This window comes from Chelmon rostratus, chromosome 4, assembly GCF_017976325.1.
Source record: "Chelmon rostratus isolate fCheRos1 chromosome 4, fCheRos1.pri, whole genome shotgun sequence".
In the NCBI taxonomy this organism is placed as follows: Eukaryota; Metazoa; Chordata; class Actinopteri; order Chaetodontiformes; family Chaetodontidae; genus Chelmon; species Chelmon rostratus.
The window spans coordinates 20,450,885-20,475,261 of NC_055661.1; the positions used below are offsets into that span (position 1 = coordinate 20,450,885).

At 42.1% G+C, this 24,377-nt stretch overlaps 3 protein-coding genes across 3 annotated transcripts; all 3 read right to left on the reverse strand.

Moving 5' to 3' along the window:
• Window positions 1-6,125: 6,125 nt before the first annotated feature.
• LOC121605446 (transmembrane protein 275) lies at window positions 6,126-7,281 on the reverse strand. The gene is made up of 2 exons (XM_041935358.1): window positions 7,218-7,281; window positions 6,126-6,743 (listed from the first exon to the last, which is right to left on the reverse strand). Exon 2 carries the CDS (start codon window positions 6,642-6,644, stop codon window positions 6,126-6,128), a length of 519 nt encoding a protein of 172 aa, XP_041791292.1. The 5' UTR covers window positions 6,645-6,743; window positions 7,218-7,281.
• Window positions 7,282-7,798: 517 nt separating this feature from the next.
• On the reverse strand, window positions 7,799-15,507 carry mknk1 (MAPK interacting serine/threonine kinase 1). The gene is made up of 14 exons (XM_041934916.1): window positions 15,385-15,507; window positions 14,605-14,667; window positions 13,952-14,051; window positions 13,741-13,839; window positions 13,543-13,640; window positions 12,995-13,074; window positions 12,824-12,897; window positions 12,609-12,713; window positions 12,462-12,517; window positions 11,904-11,999; window positions 11,606-11,800; window positions 10,303-10,467; window positions 10,117-10,160; window positions 7,799-9,876 (listed from the first exon to the last, which is right to left on the reverse strand). The coding sequence occupies exons 1-14, from the start codon at window positions 15,445-15,447 to the stop codon at window positions 9,657-9,659; spliced, it is 1,458 nt and encodes a 485-aa protein (XP_041790850.1). The 5' UTR covers window positions 15,448-15,507; the 3' UTR covers window positions 7,799-9,656.
• A 449-nt stretch (window positions 15,508-15,956) lies between these two features.
• On the reverse strand, window positions 15,957-21,751 carry mob3c (MOB kinase activator 3C). Its single transcript, XM_041935382.1, has 4 exons — window positions 21,452-21,751; window positions 19,044-19,655; window positions 17,245-17,447; window positions 15,957-16,436 (listed from the first exon to the last, which is right to left on the reverse strand). The coding sequence occupies exons 2-4, from the start codon at window positions 19,459-19,461 to the stop codon at window positions 16,407-16,409; spliced, it is 651 nt and encodes a 216-aa protein (XP_041791316.1). The 5' UTR covers window positions 19,462-19,655; window positions 21,452-21,751; the 3' UTR covers window positions 15,957-16,406.
• Window positions 21,752-24,377: the final 2,626 nt, after the last annotated feature.

A 24,377-nucleotide genomic window follows, 5' to 3' on the forward strand; every position in this document is an offset into this window, starting at 1 on the left:
TGCTCTATCTAATCTAATCTAAAAGTATGTATTTTCAGCAGAATTTACTCAAAGTATGGAAAATAAAAGTATGCATATCTTATGCTGTAAACTGCTCCCTGTCAGTGTTTTAACACCATATATGTTTTTTTTAATTAGTATTACTGCTGCATCAATGTGTTTGTCTCATTTTACTTTTCTAGATGTTTAAGGTTGAGCTCATTCTAACTATTTTATATAAAAGTTGGAAAGTTTAATGTACATGCATCATATTCTATAAGATCATCACAACATGTTTGTAGCATCGCCATCCTGTGAGAACCACTTATCTCTAAAAAGTCAAACTTTTCATGAGATCAGAAAAACAGGCCTGTTTTCAGCTGTGTGATGATGCATTTTCCTGTTAATCCAAAAGGTTTTTAAATTGTTTTTGTACTTGTGGTTAGTTCTGAAAAATATCAAAATCACTGAGTGGTTTTCACCGGACAGGGTGTGAAACATTGTAATCTGAAAAGTAACTAGTTACTGAAGTTGCCAGACAGATGTGGTTGAGTTAAAAGTTAAATATTTGCCTCTGAGATGTAGTGGAGAACAGGTACATTGTTTATTTGCATAAAATGAAAATACTCAAGTGAGGTATGAGTACCTCGAATTTGTACTTATGTATAGTAAATGTACTCAGTTACATATCACCACTGGATTTCAGTAATAGATCTGTGTCTGGTTGTATTTTTTTACACAATAAGTCAAAACATTTTAAAATCTACATCTGCTCCTTTCCCCTCATTGAAAAATCCTGAATACATGAATATGCAAATACTTTCATTTCAAAAGTGTAACTACTGATCATCTCCTACTTCGTGGAAAAGCTCTTTCAGTTCTCTCACTGGAGGCTTCAGGTTTCCACATCACACTTATGTGAAATGCATCTTGGACCATGACTGGCTTCCACACTCATTCTGATGTCCCGAAATCTTCTCACACACACATCTTTAAACTCTGATTTGAGGTGAAACTTTCCCCCTTCAGCAGATCGATGTGAAAACAGCCGCCAATGTCCAACTCTGCACGTGCATCATTCTGCAGAGAGCAGCTCAAACAATCATGTGAAGTGATGAGAAACTAATTGTGACTGTAATTCTGCACTTTCTGTGAGGGATTCTCATTAAAGCTGCTGTCTCATACAACAGCCCTGCAGTGATGCTGAGTGTTTCTAATTCTCATCTTCTGTCTCATCTCATTTATGTCTCTGAGGAAAGGCTAAACATGAGAGACAATTCTCAGAGTAACGCAGTTCAATTCAACATGAGCACAAACTGCAGCTTCTGAAAAGACCAACGTTGATTGAATGCCTCTCTGAACTGAACCCAGAACAGTTTCAATAACAACTGAACAATATAATGTGAACGTGCTGGACGAGACTTTTGAATTTAACGTGATTAAATATAACATCAAGATGAAAGAAATACCTCCAAACCACCACGAGCGTCTTCACCTGGCTTGGGAACACCGTGTGAATGGCGACACTGCCCTCTAGTGGCTAAACTCAGGGCTGGAGACAGTGAAACGTTGTGTAATGTGGAAATAATCTGCTAAACTTGCATGTTATCAGTATTAGTATTTTACTGTATTTCTGAGCTTCTAATTAACACATGAGTCACCGTTTGTCACCCTGAGATTACCGTTGACACTTGTTCTACATCATCATGTCGTCTTATATGAAAAGGGTGGGTGGGTGCACATCTCTCACAGTAAGACGTGACAGGCACTGGGTTCTATTTATTTATAAAGCCCTTAATGGCAGCATGCCATCATACATCACTTCTTCATTAAACTGGTCCAATAGTCATTATTTGACCCCTTCGTGTGATTGAGCTCAAAGTCCCACATGCAAACACTGAATTTGGGAACAGTTTAACACTAAAACTTAACATAATGGCACCTGTTGGTCATGTGATTTGACCCAGTTTGTGATCATGTTGATTGATTGATTGATGAATTTAACAGTTTTAACTGTGTTATTTGTGTTGTTGTGTTCAACTGTACTCTCGACATCACTGGTAAGGACAGCAGATTTAAATAAAGGTTGATTTGAATGAATGAATTACAGTCAGATCTTCATCTTTTGAAGATGAATGATCACTTTAAAGGATCCCTTCCTCAGCAGTCGTTCGCTTTGTGAGCATGAACAGCACCTATTGTCCTCCACAAGGTGGAGTCATGAGATTAGATGTAGACGAGCTCTGTCAACGGAGCTGAATTCTTCTGGGGTAATTGTGTCTTTGAATCAAATGATGAAGCTCCATGAATAACCATTTTCTGAACTGGACTTGATTCCAGTTCGCTGTGCGCTCACTGAACACGTTTCTCTTTGTGATGGGATCTATTTGCATAAAAGTAACGGCCTCAGCCACAGCCTTTTGTGAATCATCCATCTCTCCCCAGCAATCAGCGTAATTATCAGTCTTCAGCTTCACTATCATTATTAAATTCAGAAATTATTACTCTAATGAGTGGCCTGGAATGAAATAACTGTGAATTGGAATAGCAAATTATGACTTATTTATGCATTTATCAATAATCAAAGACAAGTTTCGCAAACAATAGAATTTGAAGGATCATATCTTAAACAATACAACAGCGGAGCGAGATGCTTGAGAGGCTGCAGCCTGATGACAATAGATTCGATGGAATACGGTTTCTTGACAGGACGCATGAAAATGACACAATCGATGCCCTGTTTAGCTCTTCCATCGCTCAGAGCAATGTGACTTTGTTACTGAATTCACATCCAGAGACATCTGGAATATCTTGTTCAGTGAAGAATCACCAACACCTCGACTGTGTGCAACCGTTCATACTGTAACGCTTAATCTGGCAACAATGGGTTCCTTTATCTTCTGTTTGCATTGTGGTTATCACCACAGCGGCTTGTTTGTCAGTGTTAGAGTAGAGAGAGTCTGCTGGGGTCAGGCAGGGACAGGAGCCGGGACCTTGTTCTGCTTTCCAGTGATTCTTCACAGTTTCCTTTTCATTATTGTAAATAGGAAGTTTTCTTTTTGCCTGGAAAACCCTTTGAAACTTTCCAAACTCTTTCATGAATCACTTAATATTCAAGTCATTGTACATGCAAAGATCCCTCCTCAGGATCTCCTGATCCTGTTCCTGTCCCTGTCCTTGTTCCTGTTCCTGCTCCTGTTCCTGTTCTTCTTCCCATTCCGGTTTTATGTATGTATGTATGTATACAGACCTTGATATTCCTTCAGCTTTAGCTAACAGACTTCTACCATAAATGGACAAATCTCACCTTAACCACATATTGAACCTTTTTTTTATGATTGATGATGGAGCTGAAGTTCAGATCAGATCGGTTGGACTGATTGTTTATAGGGTGTGAAACATTGTAATCCCTCCTCAGGATCTCCTGATCCTGTTCCTGTTCCTGTTCCTGTTCTTCTTCCCATTGCGGTTCTTGTTCCTGTTCCTGTTCTTGTTGCCCCGCAGATGAAGAGCTGGAGGGCGACGATGAACTTCACTGGCGACACTCAGTGCTGGATTTCAAATTAAAGGAAAGTTTAATGTACATGCATCATATTCTTTAAGATCATCATATGTTTGTAGCATTGCCATCCTGTGAGAACCACATATCTCTAAAAAGTAAAACTTTTCATGAGATCAGAAAAAAAGGCCTGTTTTCAGGTGTGTGATGATGCATTTTCCTGTTAATCCAAGAGGTTTAAAAATTATTTATGTACTTGTGTTCAGTTTATCTGAAAATATCAAAATCACTGTGTGGTTTTCACTGGACAGGGTGTGAAACATTGTAATCCCTCCTCAGGATCTCCTGATCCTGATCCTGATCCTGTCCCTGTTCCTGTTCCTGTTCTTCTTTCCATTCCGGTTCTTGTTCCTGTTCCTGTTCTTGTTGCTCCGCAGCTGAAGAGCTGGAGGGCGACGATGAACTTCATTTGCGACACTCTGTGCTGTATTTAAAATAAAATGTCTGGTACGTGCAGATACAAAAATGAAATTAATTAATGAAATGAAAAGATGTCGTGTTCCTCTTTATATGAAGCAGTTGATATAAACATTGTACATTACATTACAAGACCACAGAGACTGAAAGTCTGGTTCCTTTTCCTTATTTACTGAACTACAATCACAGTTTTAACACGACGTCTCATTCATATATGTCTTGAAGTGGAATTCGAATGATCCAAAACTGTGGAGACTTAAATAGAATATCGTCGGCGTAGATGATTTTCATAGTCATCCAAGGAGGGTTGAATCCAGGGCAGCTGTACTTCATGTTGGAACCTGAAAACCATCATTCAAGGGGCTTCTTCAGTTCTGACTGTCGGGAAATCCGTCTGTGGGGTCGTTATCAAGGTGACTTCAATATCACTTGGGTCATTAGAGCTCCTGATTGTGTAACAGCAGTCGTTAAAGTCACCTGAGGCCAAGTGCAAACATCAGTCATTGGAGGTGTCACATGAGGCCAACTGTGAATAGTTAAATCTCCTGGGAAGGGATGAGAGGATTGTAGTTGGGGGGTGGCGTCATAGACCTCCTCCTCTATTTCTCTCTTTTTACATAAATAGCCTCACTCACTGCTCTTTCAAACCGTCCGTCCTCCCTCTCCAAAATATGTGCATCATTCTGGAACGAGTGTCCCTGATCTTTCAGCTGTGGGTGAACTGAGTCTTGACCTGAGGAGTTAGCTCTCTGTGTTGAATCATGCATTTATTGAATTGGTGTTTAGTTTCCCAGATACACAAGTCTGTGCATTCCTCCCTGTATTGGACTGCATACACTGGGTTACTTTTCTTGTGTCTGAGCGTGCAGTCTCTTTGCAGATGTGCAGATGTATAATGTTGAGTAAACAGGGCACTCGCCTTCGCCAGCAGCTGTTGAGTCAGATGCCAAGTGATGGGCAACATGCTGGGAAGGAGCTGCCGCCGCTGGCTTTTGTTATCGTAACAATATGATAACCTGCAACTCTGCACTGATTTAATTCCACTGCTCCATCCTTCAGAGCAACATGACCTTGTCACTAGTTTAGTAAAACGAGTTCAGGTTGCTGAGACATGTCATCCTCATTACAGAAACACTACCGGTCATGTTTCTGACTCACTGGATAACTACAGACACCCGCACTGCCTGCTTTTAGCCATTCATAAAGCTCGATCAGCACACGCGCAGCAGACCTCAATAACAGCAGGCGGCGGCTGCTGCTGCTCGGTTATCTTTTCCAGTGGTCAAGTTGTGTGTGCGAAGGATCACACTGTGTCTCTCACTGTGTTTGTGGACAGCAGATGTATAATGGTGAGTAAACAGGGCTCCTGCCTTCGCCAGCAGCTGTTGAATCAGATGCCAAGTGATGGGCAACATGTTGGGAAGGAGCTGTTTGCACTGCTGCCGCTGGCGTTTCTCCGATAACGAGTGAATTATCTTCACAGCCTGCGTGCGTCTGATATGAAGCCTGACACAATAGCACATATTGTGGTTTTTTTTTAAAGTTTGGTTTCTGTGCATCAGAGTTTGTTTTTGTTCAGTTCCTGTTAATCTTTACAACCCTCACCAGTCATTTTTAAACAAAAACACGCCAAAAACGCCAAATTATCGACAATCCAATCAAATTTCAGCTTTATTTATAAAACTCACAGGTGAGCTAAATGTGCATTAACACAATAATAATGATAATTGTAGTATAACATGACATAGGCCTATAAATTCACTAATGGGGGGGGGGGGTGAAAACAGTTCCGTCAAAGTGTGTGAAAAACTGTGGCTGAGATTTAGCAGGCTTACACAGGAACAGCTTTCATGACTCAGAGAAGCTTGGCTGGACACACTCATGCAGACAAGCCTAACCGCAGTGGATCCATAGGACATGAGCGCAGGATAATCTGCCGTAACTGGATGTTTTATACAGCGAGAGGTATACAAACAGGCACTTGGATTAAGGTATCATCTCCTGTTCCTGTTTCTGTTCTGGCAAAGCAATGTGCATCCTGGAACTGAGCGACAAACAGCACGACACACCGAATAAGCTACAATCAGAGCACAAAAAAGCAGAATAGTTGAACGAAGAGAGCCCATGCTGTAGAGGAAGTGTTCAGGGGTTATCTCCAGTGACACCCACGTCAGACATCTCTGACATGCATGTGCAGCTCGCCGGCTCCATCCTGACTTCCTGCAGGAGGAGCGGAGTCACACCCCTGGCTGGAGCTGGACTTGTGGGACGAGGTGGGGGAGTTGGTGGGGCTCAGCTGGACGGCCGTAGTGTCCTGCAGGGTGTGCTCGCTCGTCTCCATCTCGAACGCCGCCGTCCCCATCCGCATCAGCCCCCACTTCTCACCTCCTTTAGCCTCGCGAGCCACGTGGGCCGGGGTCCTCCTGCTGACCATGCAGCAGGCCGTGAAGAAGGCGAAAGCAATCAGTAACAGAAGAGGCCCGATGACGATGGGGGGGTTGCCGGTAGGGATGAAGGTGCCAAAGGCGAAAGCTCCCACCAGGGTGATGTTGATGCCAGCCAGCATGATGCACAGGCCGCAGGCGCAGCACAGCGCCGGGGAGGGCAGGTTCTGGTGCCGCAGCCGGGCGTGCTGCTTGGGGACCTTCTTGGGAGCAGATGGTCTGGAGGGTTTTTCAGGTACCGCCATGTTCTCATGGAGAGCTCTGTGAGACCCAGAGAAGCTGATGATCAGACGACTGACTGGTCCCTGAACTCATCACTTCAGAGGGTGATGAGGGAGAAGTGGCTGAAGAAGAAAAGCAAATGTTAGAGGTTTTGGAGACTTTATACACTTGTAAACCAAACCAAACATAACTTTTCATTCAAAAGTAACTCCTAAAATGCAGTTAAAGCAATAAATTCCCTCCATTAAATCAATTAATCAGTTACAGTCAGTGAAAATGGCTTCCACATGCAAAAAACCTTTTTTTAAACTTTTCATTCAAAGGTAATTCATAAAATGCCATTAAGGCAATTATTTTCCCACTTAAATGTGATTAATAACTTACACCCAATGAGAATAGCTTTCACATACAAAATATGTCATGCATGTTGCAATACCACTAAAAGTGCAGCTATCCCCAGTGATGAACACCGTCATTAAAATCACAAAACTACATTTTCCTCGCTGCTGACCGCGCTGTCAGCCGCGCACAGAGAAGAAAACCTGAAAACCAGCACACAGCAGCAGCAAAGATGCTGCATTCTCAGAGCCTCTTACCTCAGCTCAGACCCAGATCCAGCGTGGTGCTCGTCCGTCCATCATGTGGTGCAGCAGGCGGGCACAGACTGCGGTCTGAAGGTGAGCTTTCCCTCCGGCAGGTGAACACTACAGCGAGCTGCTGCCGCGCCGCTGCTCACACGCCACAGGTTATACTGAAGACGGGCCGCTGGGGGCGCCAGAGGGCTCTGAGCCAAACTGTCCAATCAAACCGGGTACCGTGAAGTGATGAAGATTTTTGCACGTGTGTCGAAATCAGTGGACACAGGAGGGGTGCTGTTCAATGTTTACACTCCCTCTTGTCTCAAATTTTTTTAAAAGTCTAAAAAACGTCGAGGTTAGAGAGAGCAGGATGTGCATACTGTTTTCAAAGAAGTCTTAACAAGAGCACTGGTTCGGTCAGAATGATCTTATCTCATCACACCCTCTTCCTGCCCTTTCAAAATATGAATGAAACCACAATTACTCCTGCAGAGCAGAAACCCATTTGCTTTTTACGCCTGAATGAGATCTTGCAGTAAATGAATAAATGAATAAGGAACATGTTTAAATGACGTAACACTAGACGAGAGAAGGTAAGGATCTTTTTATTGGGAACACAGCATACCAATGAACATACACTCTGCACTGAGAGCATTATGCATAGGATCCAATATGACCTTGGAGAAATTTCAGTGTGACCCCATAATTGCACACCAATTACTGTATCTCACTTGGTGGAGGAAACAAGTTCGTTATGATTCCTAATGCATTAGGAAGGCTTTAACATAGCAAGTGGATGTTTCCTAATGTGTCTCTGTCAATTCCTGCCAGCCTCTGAGGGCCCTTTGTTGCTATAGGGATGTGGTGTCTATGGCAACAGTGTAAAATGAGGGGACGAGTCGTTTGGCGGGCAGCGCATAGAGTTAAAAGGTTAGGTGAAATAAGTGATGGGCTGCCGGCGTTGACCCCATTCAAACATAGACAGGGTCCTCAAAGAATAAAACAGATAAAAACATTTTAAATCCTTTTTTCTTTCTTTTTTAATTAAAAGCAAATTGAACTTGAGATGTCTTAGTATGATCAGTCCATCATTCGTTCCACTGGCACATTCAGAACCAAAAATACAAAACTGAACGACATACAAATGCTTGTATAAAAATAATTCAGCCCCAGTCTGGAATCCTTCTTACTACGAAGTGTAACTATCAGCTATTCACAAATCCCCTGTAAGCCTCAGTAACTACACACAACCAAAAACAAGCCAATCAGACTAAAAACACTCTAAGAGATCAAATCAGTAAGACAATAAGAAGCTAAGCAGGTCTTTTTGGGATGGTGTTACGTTTGTACAGTACAAAACATGCAAAGGTGTGGTGCAAAAAAAAGTCTGAGGTAATGTTGGCCTCTAATGAGGATACAAAGTTGTTTAAAAAAAAAACCCTTGAAAGATAAATACTTCTGTAGATGTCAAATTCACATTGTTGGACCAAACCGATCTTTTGTGATGCATCATTCTCCCTTTGAGAAAGAAAGTAAGTGACTTGTTTTAAAGTACATCAGTGCTACAGGTAGCTTGTGAAATGATAAGAAATACAAAACTATTTGATCAAAGGGTCTTTCCGACTTCAACATCCATTCACGTTATTCCTGCACTTTCTGTAAGTTTCACTCAGCCTCCACAAGAACGACTTCAGTAAGTGAACTGGAGAAAGGCCCATCTCCTGAAATGGACCTTCTCCTTTAAGTGTAGTCCATTCTTATCATTTAACTCACATACATCCACACACTTCAAATCACATACACTGACGTGCTTAAAAAAAAGGCAAAAAATAAGTGAGAACTCATCCCTTTCCTCCAGTAACTGAGTAGCACTTAAATAGAATATTAACCAATTCACAGTTGGACAAGAAAAATAAAATATATCAAAATCAGATAATATTGCATTCAGACAGAAACAGCTGCAAAGCTGTGCTGCACATATGTAATGCTGTGTTGATAATGATATGTACTGATTAGATATTTAATATCAACTGCTGGCATTAAGAGCGGTTCCTGCTGCATTGGTGTCACCGGAAATGTTTTCATCAACATTGACTAGAAAATAAATAAATTGGCGAACTGTGAAAATAAACCCAAAGCTTTTCTCAAATGACACAGTTCTCGTTTAAAACTCAGGCAGCTTAAAACAATTCCTGGACAGATCTCAGGAGTTTCAACTATGGTTTCAATTAGGAGGCGGTAGCCGAGGATTAGCTGTGCCCTTGGTGCTCAAACCCTGTCCAAGTGAGAAGATTACTGGCCATGAGAAAGAGCTTCAACACCAAGAACAGAACAGTCATTTCTGAGACTGTGACTGATCCTACGAGGCTCGCACACGCACACGCACACACACACACAAACACACACACAAACACACAGAGGTTAAAAACAATGACGAGGGGACTTGGTACTGGGCCTTCAGGCTGCGAGGTCGTCCAGTGCAGGTGTGAAGTCCCTGGTGCGCAGGGCATTGGACTGCGCCCGTCTGCGGGCCAGTCTGGAGTTGGAAGGAGGAGAAAGCCTCATGGAGCAAACGATGGCTCCGACATCCTCCTGCTGCTCGTCGTGCTGAGATAGCTGCCGGTTAAAGGCGATGGCCTCTGCTGCAAACTGGGTCAGATCTTTGGTGCTGCTGTTCCTGGAAGGAAGAGAGCAGGCAGAAGAGGATATAAGGAAGTTGAATGTTTTTACTCATCAGTAACATCTGCACATTCCCACGTGTTCCTCCGACCTACTGCACAATCAAAAAAGTGTCTGTTGCTTTATTCTGAATTCGCCTCCTCTATAGAGCAATTAAAAATACTACTTTTTGTTGTTTGTTTAAAGCACCTTCACAACGTAACAAATCCATTAGACTTGACTGTCTAAGCTGTCATACCTCTGTAAAACATGAGGAGTTGGAAGACCTCTCTCTGGAGCGTTCTGTAAAAAAAAGGAAATGAATAAAAGCTTTCAATAACGTAAAAAAAGCACTGGATGAGGGATGCAGCAGTTTTGTATATGGCAATATTCGAGTACCAAGTCAAGAGCAGCTATTCTGGTGCACAGATATAGCGATACCCACCCCCTGCACCCAAGGGTGCTTGAGGACCTGAGCAGCACTGAGGCGCAGAGTTGCATCCCGAACAAGCAGCTTGGATATGAGGTCCTTGGCCCCCTCTGTGATGTGAGCCCAGTCCCTCTCTGGAAATTCATACTTGCCCTGCTGGATGCTCTCAAACAGGTGACTCTGAGGAGACAATATAACAGAACATCCTGTAAAACTGAAGTGCAGTTACAACACTGTTCGTGCTGAAACTTGAGCCAGCATTAGCGTTAGCATGTGTGTTTTCTAACATGAAGCAGGCGTCAGTCACTAATTATAGAAGCAAATCTGCTGATGGTCACATGTTGCTCCTCCAGTGTCTCCTGAGCCAAGAGAATAAACATTAAAACCAGTCTCCGGTAATAATCAGGAGTAGACAGAGGAAAACAATTCATGTCCAGAAGTACAGATGGAGTCACAACCAAATCAACCTTACAGAGTAGATTAGATTAGATTAGATTAGATATAAGAAAACTAACAGCTTGATTCCACCAGGCACCGCTGCAATATGGTTTGCTCTGTCTTCTGCATGGATTGAAACTCTACCAGGAGTGTATCAGAGGAGGAGAGTGCGCCTGCACGATCCTGTTGACTCATTCAGATTTGGTGGATTTGGTTGTTTCCTTGTTGTCTATGCTTCTATGGGCTACATAGATAAATGGTTTCCTTTTTATCTGTTCTAAAACCAGACTAGGCGTGTATTTAAGTGGAGCAGAGAGCCGCTTCTGAAACAAGTGGAATCACGAGCATTGTCTGGAATGGGCACCATCAGGTCCAGCAGCCACGTCACAGCTACACATAACGCTGCCAGGCGGCCTTGCATAACATTTATGATTATTTAACTTTTTTTCTTTTCTTTTTTTCTTCAGAATTTCGGCAAATATTGAAAGATTTTTACTTTGAAAATTGCTTTAATGATTAATCCATTATCAAAATAGTAGGCAATTAATTTCCTTTTGATTGATTTATCATTTTGTTAACTACATCTATCAAAGTTACACTAGTAGTTATCACAGGTCAATGAGAGAACAACAGCAACAATGAAAAAAGAGTAAATTTTCCCAAGAGATGTTACTGATGCTGTTGTAAAACATGAAAACATTTATGTCACAGCTTCCCCAGCGGTAACATCCTAACTGTGACATGGTGAAATAAGTTTCAAGTCAGTGACAGGATGGACTCTGTAGCTTTGAGCTGTAAACACTGAAAGAAGTGAACACTTTCAGGAGGGTCAGGTGAGATGGACACGGAGGGAGCAGGGAGGCTAACTCGGCGAGCTTACCTGGCAGGTCCTGCAGGTTTCTCCCCGATCCCAGCCGCAGTCGGTGCCACAGTGGCCTGTGAAAGGGGGGCTGCCGCTCAGCAGGATGTAGAGGATGACCCCAAGACTCCAAAGGTCACACCGCTTGTCGTAGAAGGAGGCCTCATCGGTGAACACCTCCACTACTTCTGGAGCCATGTACTCTGCTGAACCGCACTAAGAGAGGGCAATGGTAAAAAGCATGAAGTATGAAGTCACTGTCATCTATTATTGGTTCTGTTTGTGTGTATTAGCTGTGAATTCAAAGCTAGACTGTTACCGGTGTGGTGAGCTCTGGAGTCGTTATGGGCGTACAGGCACTGCTGAGCTTCACTCCACTTCCCAAGTCAAAATCACAGATCTTAACTGGGGACACCTGAGTGGAACGATATTATACTGTTATATCCTATACTCTTAGAACCAGTAGTGGGAGTAGCACTAAAATCATGTACTTCAGTAGATAAGTGCTATTATAGAATATTATATTATTATGTTTTTATCACTAATAAATATGTGCAAGAATATTTTAATGTTAGTTACTTCATCAACGTGGAGCCAAGTTACTCTGTTTACCATTTGGTAGACTAGTAGCAAAGTACTGCATCATATCATACAAGCGTGATATGTTTCTATGAGAAAAGTGTCAAATAAATGTTGTAGTAATTTAGTGGAGCAGAAGTATAAAGTAGCAAAAAAAATGGAAATACTCAAGTAAAGTACGTATGTCAAACTTGTAGTTAAGTGAAGAACTTCAGTAAACGTGCTTAGTTACATTCCACCCCCGCTCAGAACAACTAATTGTCTTCTGAAAGCTTCCTGTCCTTTAAAAGTCACTTACCCGATCAGTGTATTCACACAGGATGTTTTCCAGCTTCAGGTCTCTGTGGGCAATGCCTGCAGGAAAACACATTTTCACCATGACGACAGAACAAGGATCCACAGCTCTTCTCTTTGGACTTCGGTAGCTGTTTGGACGCTTACCTACCTTTTGTGTGCAGGAAGTCAAGAGCTTGGGCAATGTCCCGGACCACCTTACTGGCCTCCAGCTCATCGAAGTGCTTTCGGTTCTGGATGTGCGTCAGAATGGAGCCTGAAGGAAGAGAAAACCACCACTTGTAGCAATCAGCGTGTTTGAAATGAGTCATCTGGAAAAGCAGAGTGCATGCAGATGTGTTTGCTGAGTTATTAATTCATTCTTACCTCCGCGCAGTTTTTCAAACACCAAATAAAAGCAGGAGCTGTCTTCAAAGAACTGGATCAATTCCAGAATGTTCCTGCATCAAGGTATTTGCCAGTGATCAGAATCAGAATCATTTCATTCTGCAGTGGCTTTAATTTAGTTCTAACGTTGCTCATAGTAAATATACTCACCTGTTTCCTTGACACTGGTAGAGAGTCTCGACTTCGCGAAAGACTCTGCTGCGGCTGTGTCCTGCACTCTTTTCTATGATCTTTGCAAAACACAAGCAGGCACAACACTGTTAGCTGCCTGAATTCAAATGTAAACATTTTCATTTCACAATATTAAAACACACTGGCTTTGGCTTTGGATCGATTATTATTCTGTTCTGTTTGTGATTCTGTCTGTTCTTGTTAAATTAGTTTTAACCTAGAAAATCTTGTGTGCTTTCAACAAGGGTGATAACCCTTTCACAACTCCCATTAAGTACATACACTATGCAAATAAATGTAGGTACAACTAGTTTCACAACCTTTTAAGGTTTTCCATCAGGTACAATACAAGGCAGATTTTAAATGTGGTGGTAATTTGGTAAACTTGTACACATTTTACATCCAAAAACCATCCAGTACTGAACAGCTTTTTGCCAACAAGCTGTCTCAGCATAGCCTCAATCATAATGACACAATTTAAATATTCAAATGTTACTTATTATTGCCTACAAAATATCCGTACTCACCTTCACAGCAAACTCCTGTCCATTCTGCAGACTTATGCATCCTTGAACTTTAGCATAAGCGCCCTGACCAAGCACCTCGTCTGTCAGTTTGTAGAGATCTGAAGAAAATGTGACATATTAGCCTGCAGTGGGTTTGGTGTTATCTTTTATCTTTTGAATTAAAGATAAAATCTATACTGTTCAAATTTGCTTCATTACCATCAAAAGTGCCTGTGGAGCTGTCTGTTGCTCTCGTCCTTTTCTTCTTCTTTCTTTTAGCTGCATCCGGGATGTTCACTGGCTGGCTTTTCTCAATTTCTGCAGCAAAACAAAATAACCCACATGCAAGCGAATGAGTTTAAATGGTACAGACTTTGCACCTCTGTTACTGTACACACTGTAAGGTTTAGTAGAGTCAAAGCTGTTGTACCTGCTGGACCTTGGGAAAGGTGCTGTCTCTCCTCTGAAGCAATCCCACCCTGCATTCCCCCACAGCTCTGCCCCACTGGGCCCACAGCCAGGGAGTTACCCTGTGACACAGAGAAGGAGGCCACATGGAGGGGAAGAGAGAGAGGGAAAGTGCGAGAGTAGCCAGAGAGATCAGGTGGTGATACAGTACAGAAAGCATGAGAAGGAATACATAATTCTCGCATTTTGTTCTCAGAGTTAAAGCACTTTATTAACTTTGTAAAACTCCTTAAAAACTCTAACTCTAAAAATGCCGTACAGGATAACAAATATAGTTCATAAAATTTTCTTTTGCAAACACAAATGACTCACTCTACTGCATCGTGTACTACAGCCTGGCTGATTATATTCCCCTGTGGCACTCTGCCACAACAGTGGCCTGATGAGAGTACAGGAAACACCATGACAGGCCTTACCTCATTCTGGATATTACCAGAAGCATTTACACAACCAGTCACAGCGTATGACTCATGCAGAGTAATGTAACTTCTACATTTCTGTGCAGATAACCTTGAAAGTCTGTGGACTGACTTCCTGGCAGCTTGATTGTACCCAAGGCAACATGGTTCAGTAAGTTAGATGTTTCGTCTGTGTTATCAGCAGTTTAGGTCCTACCTGTAGAGAATGCTGGAAGGCTTGCAACTCTGTCATCGTGCTGTGCCTCACCATATCTGCCAACTGAGAGTACATCACAAATATTGACTTAATTTGGAACAAACTTTATCAGCAAATGGAATAAATATACACGATAACAAGTCATAGGAAAGCGATGGTAAGTTTAACAATTTCAGCAATGAAAAAAACACACGTTAATTCATCACAACCTGACGTGTACAAAAAGGTTTCCTCTCTAATGTCACATTTTGTTCCGCTTGTTTGTGGTTAATGAGTGGCAGAATAGCTGCAGAAGGTTCAAGTCCAGTCTAGCATAGCAGGTTAGCTTTAGCTTTCCGCCGAAGTAAATGCAATGGACTGCTGTTAAGGACGTTAGTACCTAGCTATAACATTTAGCGTACACCAGCTCAAACCATATTTGATATTTAGCTTACTTTTGTGTCCTTATGAAGCTCAGTGGCTAGCAAGTGTGTACCCACATCCAGCACTACGGGTAAAAATAGCCACGTCGTTACTTAACATTAGCAATGATAGACAAATCTAGGCAGCCTTACCAAGGTGAAACAATTTATACATGATTAACCAGACCATTTGAAGAGTGTAGTCAGCGTTAACTGCTGACTGTACAATCCGACGTTATGTTATTGTTGTTAGCCGCAGCTAGCTAGCACGAACTCTTAGCTAGCTAGTCCTGTCGATTAGCGTCCATTCGCTTGTTTCTATTTAGAGACCGGTCAGGTCTCCTCCAAACGAAATATAAATGCAATAAAACCGTCTAACCTGGACCCTGTGTCCAAACCAGCCAAATCCCCTGTCAAAGCCTCTGACAGCTGATGTAAGCATCCATTGCTAGCTGGGATCCATCAGTCAGACAGCCGGTGACGAACAGGGCGGGAAAACACATAAACAGGCTTTTGCTCCGCCCTGTTTTGCATACCTACGTGTTCCATTGGTCGAGACTACAGCTATCACTGCCACGTCACTTGGCTTCATTCACGTCACACCCCAATCCACGTAGTGGGGATTTTTCGTGCATGATGATGACCTGTATTTAAACCTGCAGTTTTGGCAGGTCAGCGCTGACAAGAGGAAGTAGGGCTCACGCCACATACCTGCAATGTTTCATCATTGTTATGTTTCTGTTTATGGTTTATCCACGTCTAGACTTATCTGATTATTACTATCTTTACCTTGGTTTTGGCCTCAAACTAAATTCACCCTGTGTAGCAAACCAAACCTTAAAAGCAAATATATGATAAATATATATATAATCTAAAAAAGTCTGTCCGTTCACTTCCATGATACACTGTTGGTTTTGATGATGTAAACAAAATCATGATGAAAACATACAAAAAACACATTTGCAAAAACAATGATCATTTTTAGGCTGCATTTTTATGTTCAAACTATAAAAACACTGATATCAAATTTAAAAAAACAATCTTCAGTTCAATTCACTAAAAAGACTCAGCACTGTGTATTAAAAGGTCAAACATAAACATACATGCAGAGGAGGAAAGAAAAAACGTGAGTACAGGAGATGCAGTATTAGAAACCAACACCAAGTCCTATAATGATGGCATGAAGCACCATAATTATTGTAAGAAAAACCTCTGTGAAGGCGCAGGGTCGTCGTCTGAAGAAGTGTGGTAAGATAGTGGACCTTCCCAGTTATGCTTAGAAAACCACTCATACAACTTTATGTGAAAATTGTTCTTTGTTTTGAGTGTTCGGAAGCCGATGAATTCTCACGGGGCTCAGATAACGTCACAATGTAAACTCCTTTGTCCATGTGGTTTTGTTTAATTGCATATCTTCTCTGTCATCTCTTTCTGTAGGAAAAGAAAACAACAATGTTTAACACATCAAATTCAATGAATGATTGTTATGAAGTGCAATTTTTCAATAGAAAGAACATTAAAACTGCTGCTCCTATAAGACAAACAACAAAAAGGATTGCCTTTGGTACTAAAGGTGGGACAATAAAGCAGGGTCTGTTTAAAAGATTTATCTTTGCTGCAGTGTGTTTACATAAATGCCTCATCCCTGTTTCACTTTGCGAGGGGAATAACACAGCCTGGCCTTCATAATGATGATAACTGAAGCCTTTTATTGACTCTCTGAGAGCCATTCTCCATCTGCTCATATATGATGGAGGTCCCTTTGTTGGAAAAAGCAACAACTATACAAACCCTGCCTCATTACATGATTGCACAAAGTCAGCTATGCCTCTTATGAGGGTTGTTGCGTCAAAGCCACTTTCTATAAAAGGAGTTTCTTTCATGATGGAAAAATGAGGGGAAAAAGTGAATGCTGATTCCATTCCTAGTCTCAAATGGAAAATTATTATTATCGTTGGGACAACTTGCGTTGTATGCCCACAGTAAAGCTGAGTGTAGTCTGTGTGGCTACAGTAGACAAAAAATGTTGTTATTTTCTTTTCTCTGCATGTGGAAAACACACTGACATGAAGACAGAAGTCAACCTCACTGAGCAAGTTGCACAACAAGGTTACAGATGGCACAGTGGCTGATATTTTCTGCTAAACTGACAGTTATGCCCTCCCAATACAAAACATCCATCCGATCCTCTCTCGTGTTCCCTCACCCTCACACATCTGAGATCACTCTATTGTCTCACCAGGGGCTCCAGTTCAGAATGATCAATGAGGTTGAACTCAGAGATGAAGTAGTAGTAGTGCTTGTAGCAGGTATTGATGTGGGCCTCTGCACCCATGCTGCAGATGCTGTCAAAGTGATGGATGTAAACATGCACAAACACCCTGAAGAGACGGCTCAGGATCTTCTTGCACACCTGCTGGAAGTTCTTGGGGAAAGGTACACCTAGTGTGAAGAAATGAGAGGAGTGTTAGAGAAATTAAGGCCTCCACCTGAGACAAAAAGTGACCATTTTCTGTGACTGAAACCATCATTTAGCAGATGTAATATTCGGCTAGATGCAATAGAATCAGTCTTTGAGTACAAGTTGGTGTCTTACTGAAATCTGATTTACATGGATAATATATTTCAGTGAAAATAATTCTGAGCACAACCTCTTTTCAGGTACTGAGTTGATTAAAGTGGACATGAAATAGAAAAGGTAGGGCCTGGAACATAATAATCCATTGCACCTTCATTCAGAAATGTAGAACAAGATAATTTTCAGTTGCATGAGGCCTCAGTCCATCCAAAAATTGCCTCTGGGCTTTGTGTGATCTGACAAAAGGCTCTTAAAGCTGAAATACTCTCTTTTATATACTTGTAAGAAAATGTGCAATAAAGCCGTGGTTCTCAGCCACGGGTACGTAGCCCAGGGGCTACATCTGCTATGTGATACAGTGGACTGACAAAATAGAAAAAAAAAAAAAAAAAGATTTAAAAGAAAAAAAGATTTTCTAATTATATGTGTTCATGAGAAAAAAATGAAGACATAAATAGGATTACAAATTAATGTGAGCCTGATCTTTTAATATCTAATATTTTATGCTGTAGAAAAGCTATCAAAAGAGTCCAAATAAATTAATCACTGAAAGGTCTTCAAGAAGTAGCGATACATATGAGATATTGACCAAATCTACTGAAAAAACAAAGAAAACAGGTGTAAAGATGTCCAGTTGTATGATCACTGTGTCTTACATTTGGATTGATGTGTCAGGGACAGACAGGACTAAAATATGGCCCTGGATTGTTTCACCCAGACCAGTCCACCACAATCAAGCCCATCTGTCAGATCACCGCACATACAAACAAACCTGTTCATGTGCACCCGTGAGAGGGCTCGGGGGGTATGCCAGACTAAAAAGATTGGGAATTACAGTACTATAGCACATTGTTCCACATGTGATTACTCTATCCATACATTTTTTGTGTCCCTATTCAGTCCTGCTCAGGGTCCTGGGGGATTGTGGACACAGTAGGCAGAAGGTATGGAAACAGCCCGGACAAACTGAAAATCTATCACAGCCTAACAAATACATGAAGCCCATTCACAGCTATAGGAGAGCTTTCATTTCGCCTGACCTGCATGTGGGAGGGAACCAGAGCTCCCAGAGGAAAATCACGGCGAATCCACACGGAGGCCCCTGATTGGTTCAGACAGGGGAGCGTTTTGGTTTCTGTGCTAACGGCTGAGCTCGCTCCTCCATTATGCATGAAACTCTCACCTCTAATAAATGTTGATTATCAAATCTGGTGCTGAGATAAAATAACACCACAGACACCCGTTCGATCTCCTCTAAATGCCAACCTTATCGTTTAATTAACCTCTGCTTGAACTTTATCATCCCATTTGAGATGTTAATGAAGGGGAACAGCAGTGCGCTCCGGGCTGACACTTCAGCATTGATGAAGCACAACATCAGTGCAGGCGGCAATCAATCACCAATTAGGTTACGCACTCAATAACAGTCTGACGCCTTAATTTGTAGACTCCTCACACACCTACTCTGGTGGGGAAGATCTCTTCATCGTTGATGAGCGACTCTATCCAGTCCATCAGCAGGTTCATGTACTTGAGAGCGGGCAGCTTGGTGGGTTTCTTGTAGTCGTCACCGTCCTGCCACCTGTACTCGTACCTCAGCCCCCCAGACATGATGGGACACGTGCGCTCGGTGCAGAACTCACTCATTGTGCCATAGATCAAGTTGATCCTGTTAAAGAAATCCACCACGTGAACGGCAATCCAGTCGTTGATGTTCTCTCCCTCCGGCAGCTGAACCACTTTCCTCAGGTCCAAGCCGGACTTGAGCGAGGCCTGGGCCTTCTTGTAGAGTTCAAAGCGCTGGGTGCCAGGTTCAAACCGCTTCCTTGGTCTGAATGTTTTGTCTTTGCTGAACACTTGTCCAAGACACAACGCCATCGACTCAGTCGTTTCCCCAGAGATAAGGGGAGAATAAGCTCTCCAGAATAACAAATAGTTTTGAGGTGGATAAAGCGTGACCTTCCTGATAGACGGAACCAGGCTGGTTTCAGCTGGGAAATCAGGTCACACGGGGTCAACGTCTGTCATGTAAAGATTGCAGGGAGCCCTTGTTTTCAGGTGGCGGCACGTTTCTGTGAAGCAGATCAACGGGAGAAGTCAGAGGGTTATTTCTTTCCTTTCTTTAGGCCAGGATCACCAAAAACTGCATATGACCAAAACACCAAAGGTATAACTACAAAACCATACATATCGCTGTCACACTGTTTACAAAGGGCTTTGCCAAAAAAAAAAGCATCTGCCATAAAAAACACAAAGTTGGCAGGCATGGCATTAAAATTCAAAAGTCAAAACATTTTCAAGAATTAGATCAAAGGCACAAAGAGCATACAGCACAGAAAACTGAATGTTCCCCTAAACCACGGACAAACCAGTGAGCTCATCCCAAATGTGCCATCATTGCCTCCACTGCTCCGTGTGACCAACATGACCTTATCACAAGACACTCAGCAGCACCCACTGATAAAAATAGCAACGGTTTTGCTCGGTTGTGGTCAAATTCGGGCCGCTGGAGTCAAGAATAATTGAGAAAATGACTGGAACGCTGTGACTCACCAGAGATTAAACACTCCTACAGAGTATTGTGAGAGAAAACGTCCACAGCACAGTGTTCGGGTATAAAAGTAAATGCAGTGGCGACTAAGTTTGGTGTTAAAATACTGAACAACTGATGAAAAACACAGGCTGTCAGTTCCCCATCTGGGAAATGCTTCTTAGGATATGAAACACAACCAACACATTACTGACAGATGATTTTTTCTTCTGCCTGATAGCTATTAACCATCTGGCGCATAATACACACTGATCAGGCACACCACTGGAATGAATGGCGATGATAATAAAATGTAAACGTTATCATTTGTAGGTTGTAGGTAATTATAGAAAAATAAGATGGGCAGTTTATTAGAAATAAAGTTTAGGTGCGCCACAGCGCTGAAAGGGTTACATTTCATTAAACTCCACTGAGATGTGTGTTTCCATTCAGCACTTTGGAAGACTGTAGCATATGTTGCCTCCACAGATTTGACACTGCAGCCACATTCAAGTGACCGTGGTTGCAACATGATACTATATCCGCATTTGTGTCCCATTTTGAACTGCCGGTCTCAACGTTTCCTGTGGTTTGTTAACTCACATTAGGAGAAGTTTCTGTCTCTGCATTATCATTTGTGCTCACATTATAGACCAAGCACTGATACGGGTGTTTGTTGTGAACGTCTGCTGACTGAATGCCTCATTTACACAGACTCCTCACATGTCTGTAAAGCTGATAGCTTTGCTGGGTTCTGCTCACTCTCATGAACTTGAGGAAAGTGATGATTTAATAGCATTTGATATATGAGACGGGTGCTTTTTCTTTCCAGGAGCTTTCACAGTTTTCAGTTCAAAACTCACCACTGGGGGACCATAAATACGTGGTCATGAGACAGCTATAACAAAAGGGCTTCTGAGGAAGGCTCGTAGTGAGTGTTTCATTCAGTCCTCTGTGCAGGGACACACTGTTTCAGCCAAACATTGAACTGGGACACTGTAAGTTACAGAAGATAGTGATAGTTTGGACAAGAAGCAACAGCATGTGGGACAGAGTGACTTTAATTTTTATCACTTTACGTCACCCTACATGCCCCGACAGCCCCAGACTGAAGCGTGTCTGATCACGCACTGTTGGTATGCTGGTTCATGGTTGTTATGGAATTTGTCTCTGACTCTGCAGACCCACAAAAGTCCTCTCAAGACCCGACAAGTGAATGAGAATGAAAAAAAAAAAGAAAGCACTGCAAGTTGCAGTAGCCACAAAGAAATAAAGAGTTGGAGGGGGATCAAGAATAAGAGATTATAGAACAAAAAAAAAAACCTGTATGCACCGTACCTGGCCAAAATCCTGCAGCGGAGGATCTAGAGTGAGGCGGAAAGTCGTGGGAGGTTCAGGGAGGATTCAGGCGCCGGACCCCTTGGCTCTAAACTGCCTGTGGAGGACAGATCCAGCTGCTCTGCCCCCCTCTAGCACCGCTGGATCCTCTCCTTCTCCGCCGGCCGCTAACAGACCGAGAGGCTCCGACTTCACTCAGCAGCAGAAACAACACAGTAAAGAGAGAAAAAGTTGTTTAGCTTCTCTTCCTGTGGATGATGTCATATCCTGACTTTGTCTACTGGGCTCTGCTGTCTATGTGTGTGTGTGTGTGTGTGTGTGTGTGTGCCTGCATGTGGGTGTGTGTATGGAGGACCTATAAATTGAAAGAGTAGAAGGGCTGGAAAAGGCCTTTCCAAAACCCCCACTCAGCCCTCCCTCTTTTCCATTTTTTTTCTCTCTTCTCGTCCCGCAGGCAGAGCAGCCAGCCCACTTGTCCCACCAAAGCCCAGCCCTCTGGTAAAGGTCCTGAGAAAACAACCCCTCCTCTTAAGCCACATATAGGACAGAAGGAGAAGAATGATCCCACAAGCATTTCTGGATGTTTGGCAGTCCATGCCGCTCTTTTTTTTTATGAAGTCTCAATAACATATCATTTAAATTCTTGGCCTTTTTAAGATATTGTCACTGAACTCAGAGCTTACCCTTAAATAGAGAAAGCGCTACTCTCCAAAAAATGCTCTTCAAAACACTGACAAATCTTTAAATCATGAACAAACAAGGCATGTTTGACTGGAGAAGTCCATTTCCTGGTGCCCTTAGGGGCTCAGTGTTCTTATGATAGCTGCCCAGACCGTCCACTTTGTCTTGAAGGTGAATGGGTGCCACTAAAATGACGAGGGTTGGGTTTCTTTGCTGTGTAATGACACCCAACCTGCAAAAAGAAGCTGCCTCTTTGTGATATAATTCCCTCCAGGATGGTAGTGATAAAGCTGTAGGAGACAGGATTGAATGAGAGCAAATTTTAGGTCTCAGCTTAAAGCTATGATTTTCATTTTTAAAAATGACGCTGTGGACATTTGTATGCAGAGTGCAGACACCTAGAAGTAGATTCATCTTGACAATTAGCTATTGCCTTCTTTCCCAGAATTAAGAGTTTTATTCCCAAATTATTTAACTGCAACAATTAAGTCAGCATTTGAAGTTCCCTGCATGGTGCAACAGGTGTACAAGATACAAATGAGATTTTCTTGCTTCCCTGACCTTTGTCACAAGATTTTGCTTAACTGGAAAAACTCTGATCCCCCATTTCACACTCACTGGCATCAGGATACACTGTATTTTAGGAAGTTAGAAAAGATGAAGTATTATTTAAAAGGAATAGCTGTTAAATAAGATCGCATTTGGCTCCCTTTTTTGGAAAATGAACTCTTACTCTATGTATTTGAAAAGCAAAACATATCCTGGGTAGACTTAACCTGAGACCTGCCTGCATGATTATAGTAGTTTCTTTTTAATTTCTTTTATCTTCTTTTATTTGTCACGATTTTTAAAACTTTTCCATGTATTTTTTCTGAGGGAGGGGTGTTTGTATGTCTGTGGATATATGCAAAGACATCCTGGTTTACCTTCCAGCTTTACTGTGAAATTGCTGCTCCACCCTGAGCAGCCTCAGGTCCTCAAACAGGGTTCTGCTGGTTGTTCCTAAGTCCCAGATGAAGACTAAAGGCATATTTTTTCATATTCTTTCAATTATGCATTTACGCCTTTGTGGAATTCAGTGCTTACTGGAAATTTAAATACAAAGGCACATTAACACAAAGTAGTCCTGAGTTGCAGTAATCCAACATGTCCACTTGGTGTCATCATGACTGTTATTATGAGTGCTGTATTTTGGGTTACCAGTCGGTTATCAGCAGGGGTACTGTCCTTTTTTGAGACCAGCAGGTGATTTTCTTTTATAAATGAAACAAATATATCAAAAACATGTTTTCAAGTGTCAGAATCACTTACATTGTGAGACTACAGATATGAGCTGCTTATCGATTTGGCATAAAATGTTTGTATAGTGCATGATATCGTGTAAAGAAAGTAGTTTAAGGGTAAGTGAAAGACTAATACTATTGAGGAGTCTACTTGGATTAGTCTGCCAAACTCAGCAGAAGCCACTTACATCACAATTAACATTCATTTACAAAAACATCAGTAACAATGTCTATATTCTTTTATATACAATTACATGTGATCTAACCCAAAAGGAAAAAATGAGGGGCTAAAATGAAAATAACCACTCTGGTTTTTGTAAGACCCTGCAGTGATAACACAGGAAACAAAGGGGGAAGCACGGGCATGACAGATTAGGCGCTGTGCTGCCCTGTGCTCTACTTTTGCTTTGAGTGTTAATGTCATCACCGAGAAATGTGACAGGAGGAAGTGGAACCAGTCAGGCATTGTTCACCTTTGACCTTCATTCAGCATAGTACTCTGTCATTAGTCACCTAAACCACACAACCTGCCGCTTTGAGCTTTTGAACCAGCAGCAGGTTCCACACAAACAGTGCAAAGAAACACAAAGTTTAATGAAACACTTGTAACTGGAGGTTTGGGGAACATGATATAACTGTAAATGAGTTTTCAGTTGTCAATTTAAGAGAAGGTTAAGTTAGAAAAACATAATAAAAAGAATAAAAAGATTTAAAAAAATCAAACACCTTCCAAGCATCTTACTGTCAACTCTACCTTTGTCTAGGTGACCAGAGAGACGTGTTTGTGGCTGAAGCACAGATTACTGAAGGAGTCCTTTCTGGTTTGTGCCTCAGGTAGTGTAAGAGGGAGCACTTTGCGCAGCAGGTGGACAGTTTACTGCTTTTACAGGTATGATTTATGACCACACACGAGGAGCATGTGTCTGTCACGCTGTGCTACTTTGCTTCAGGCTCTACACACA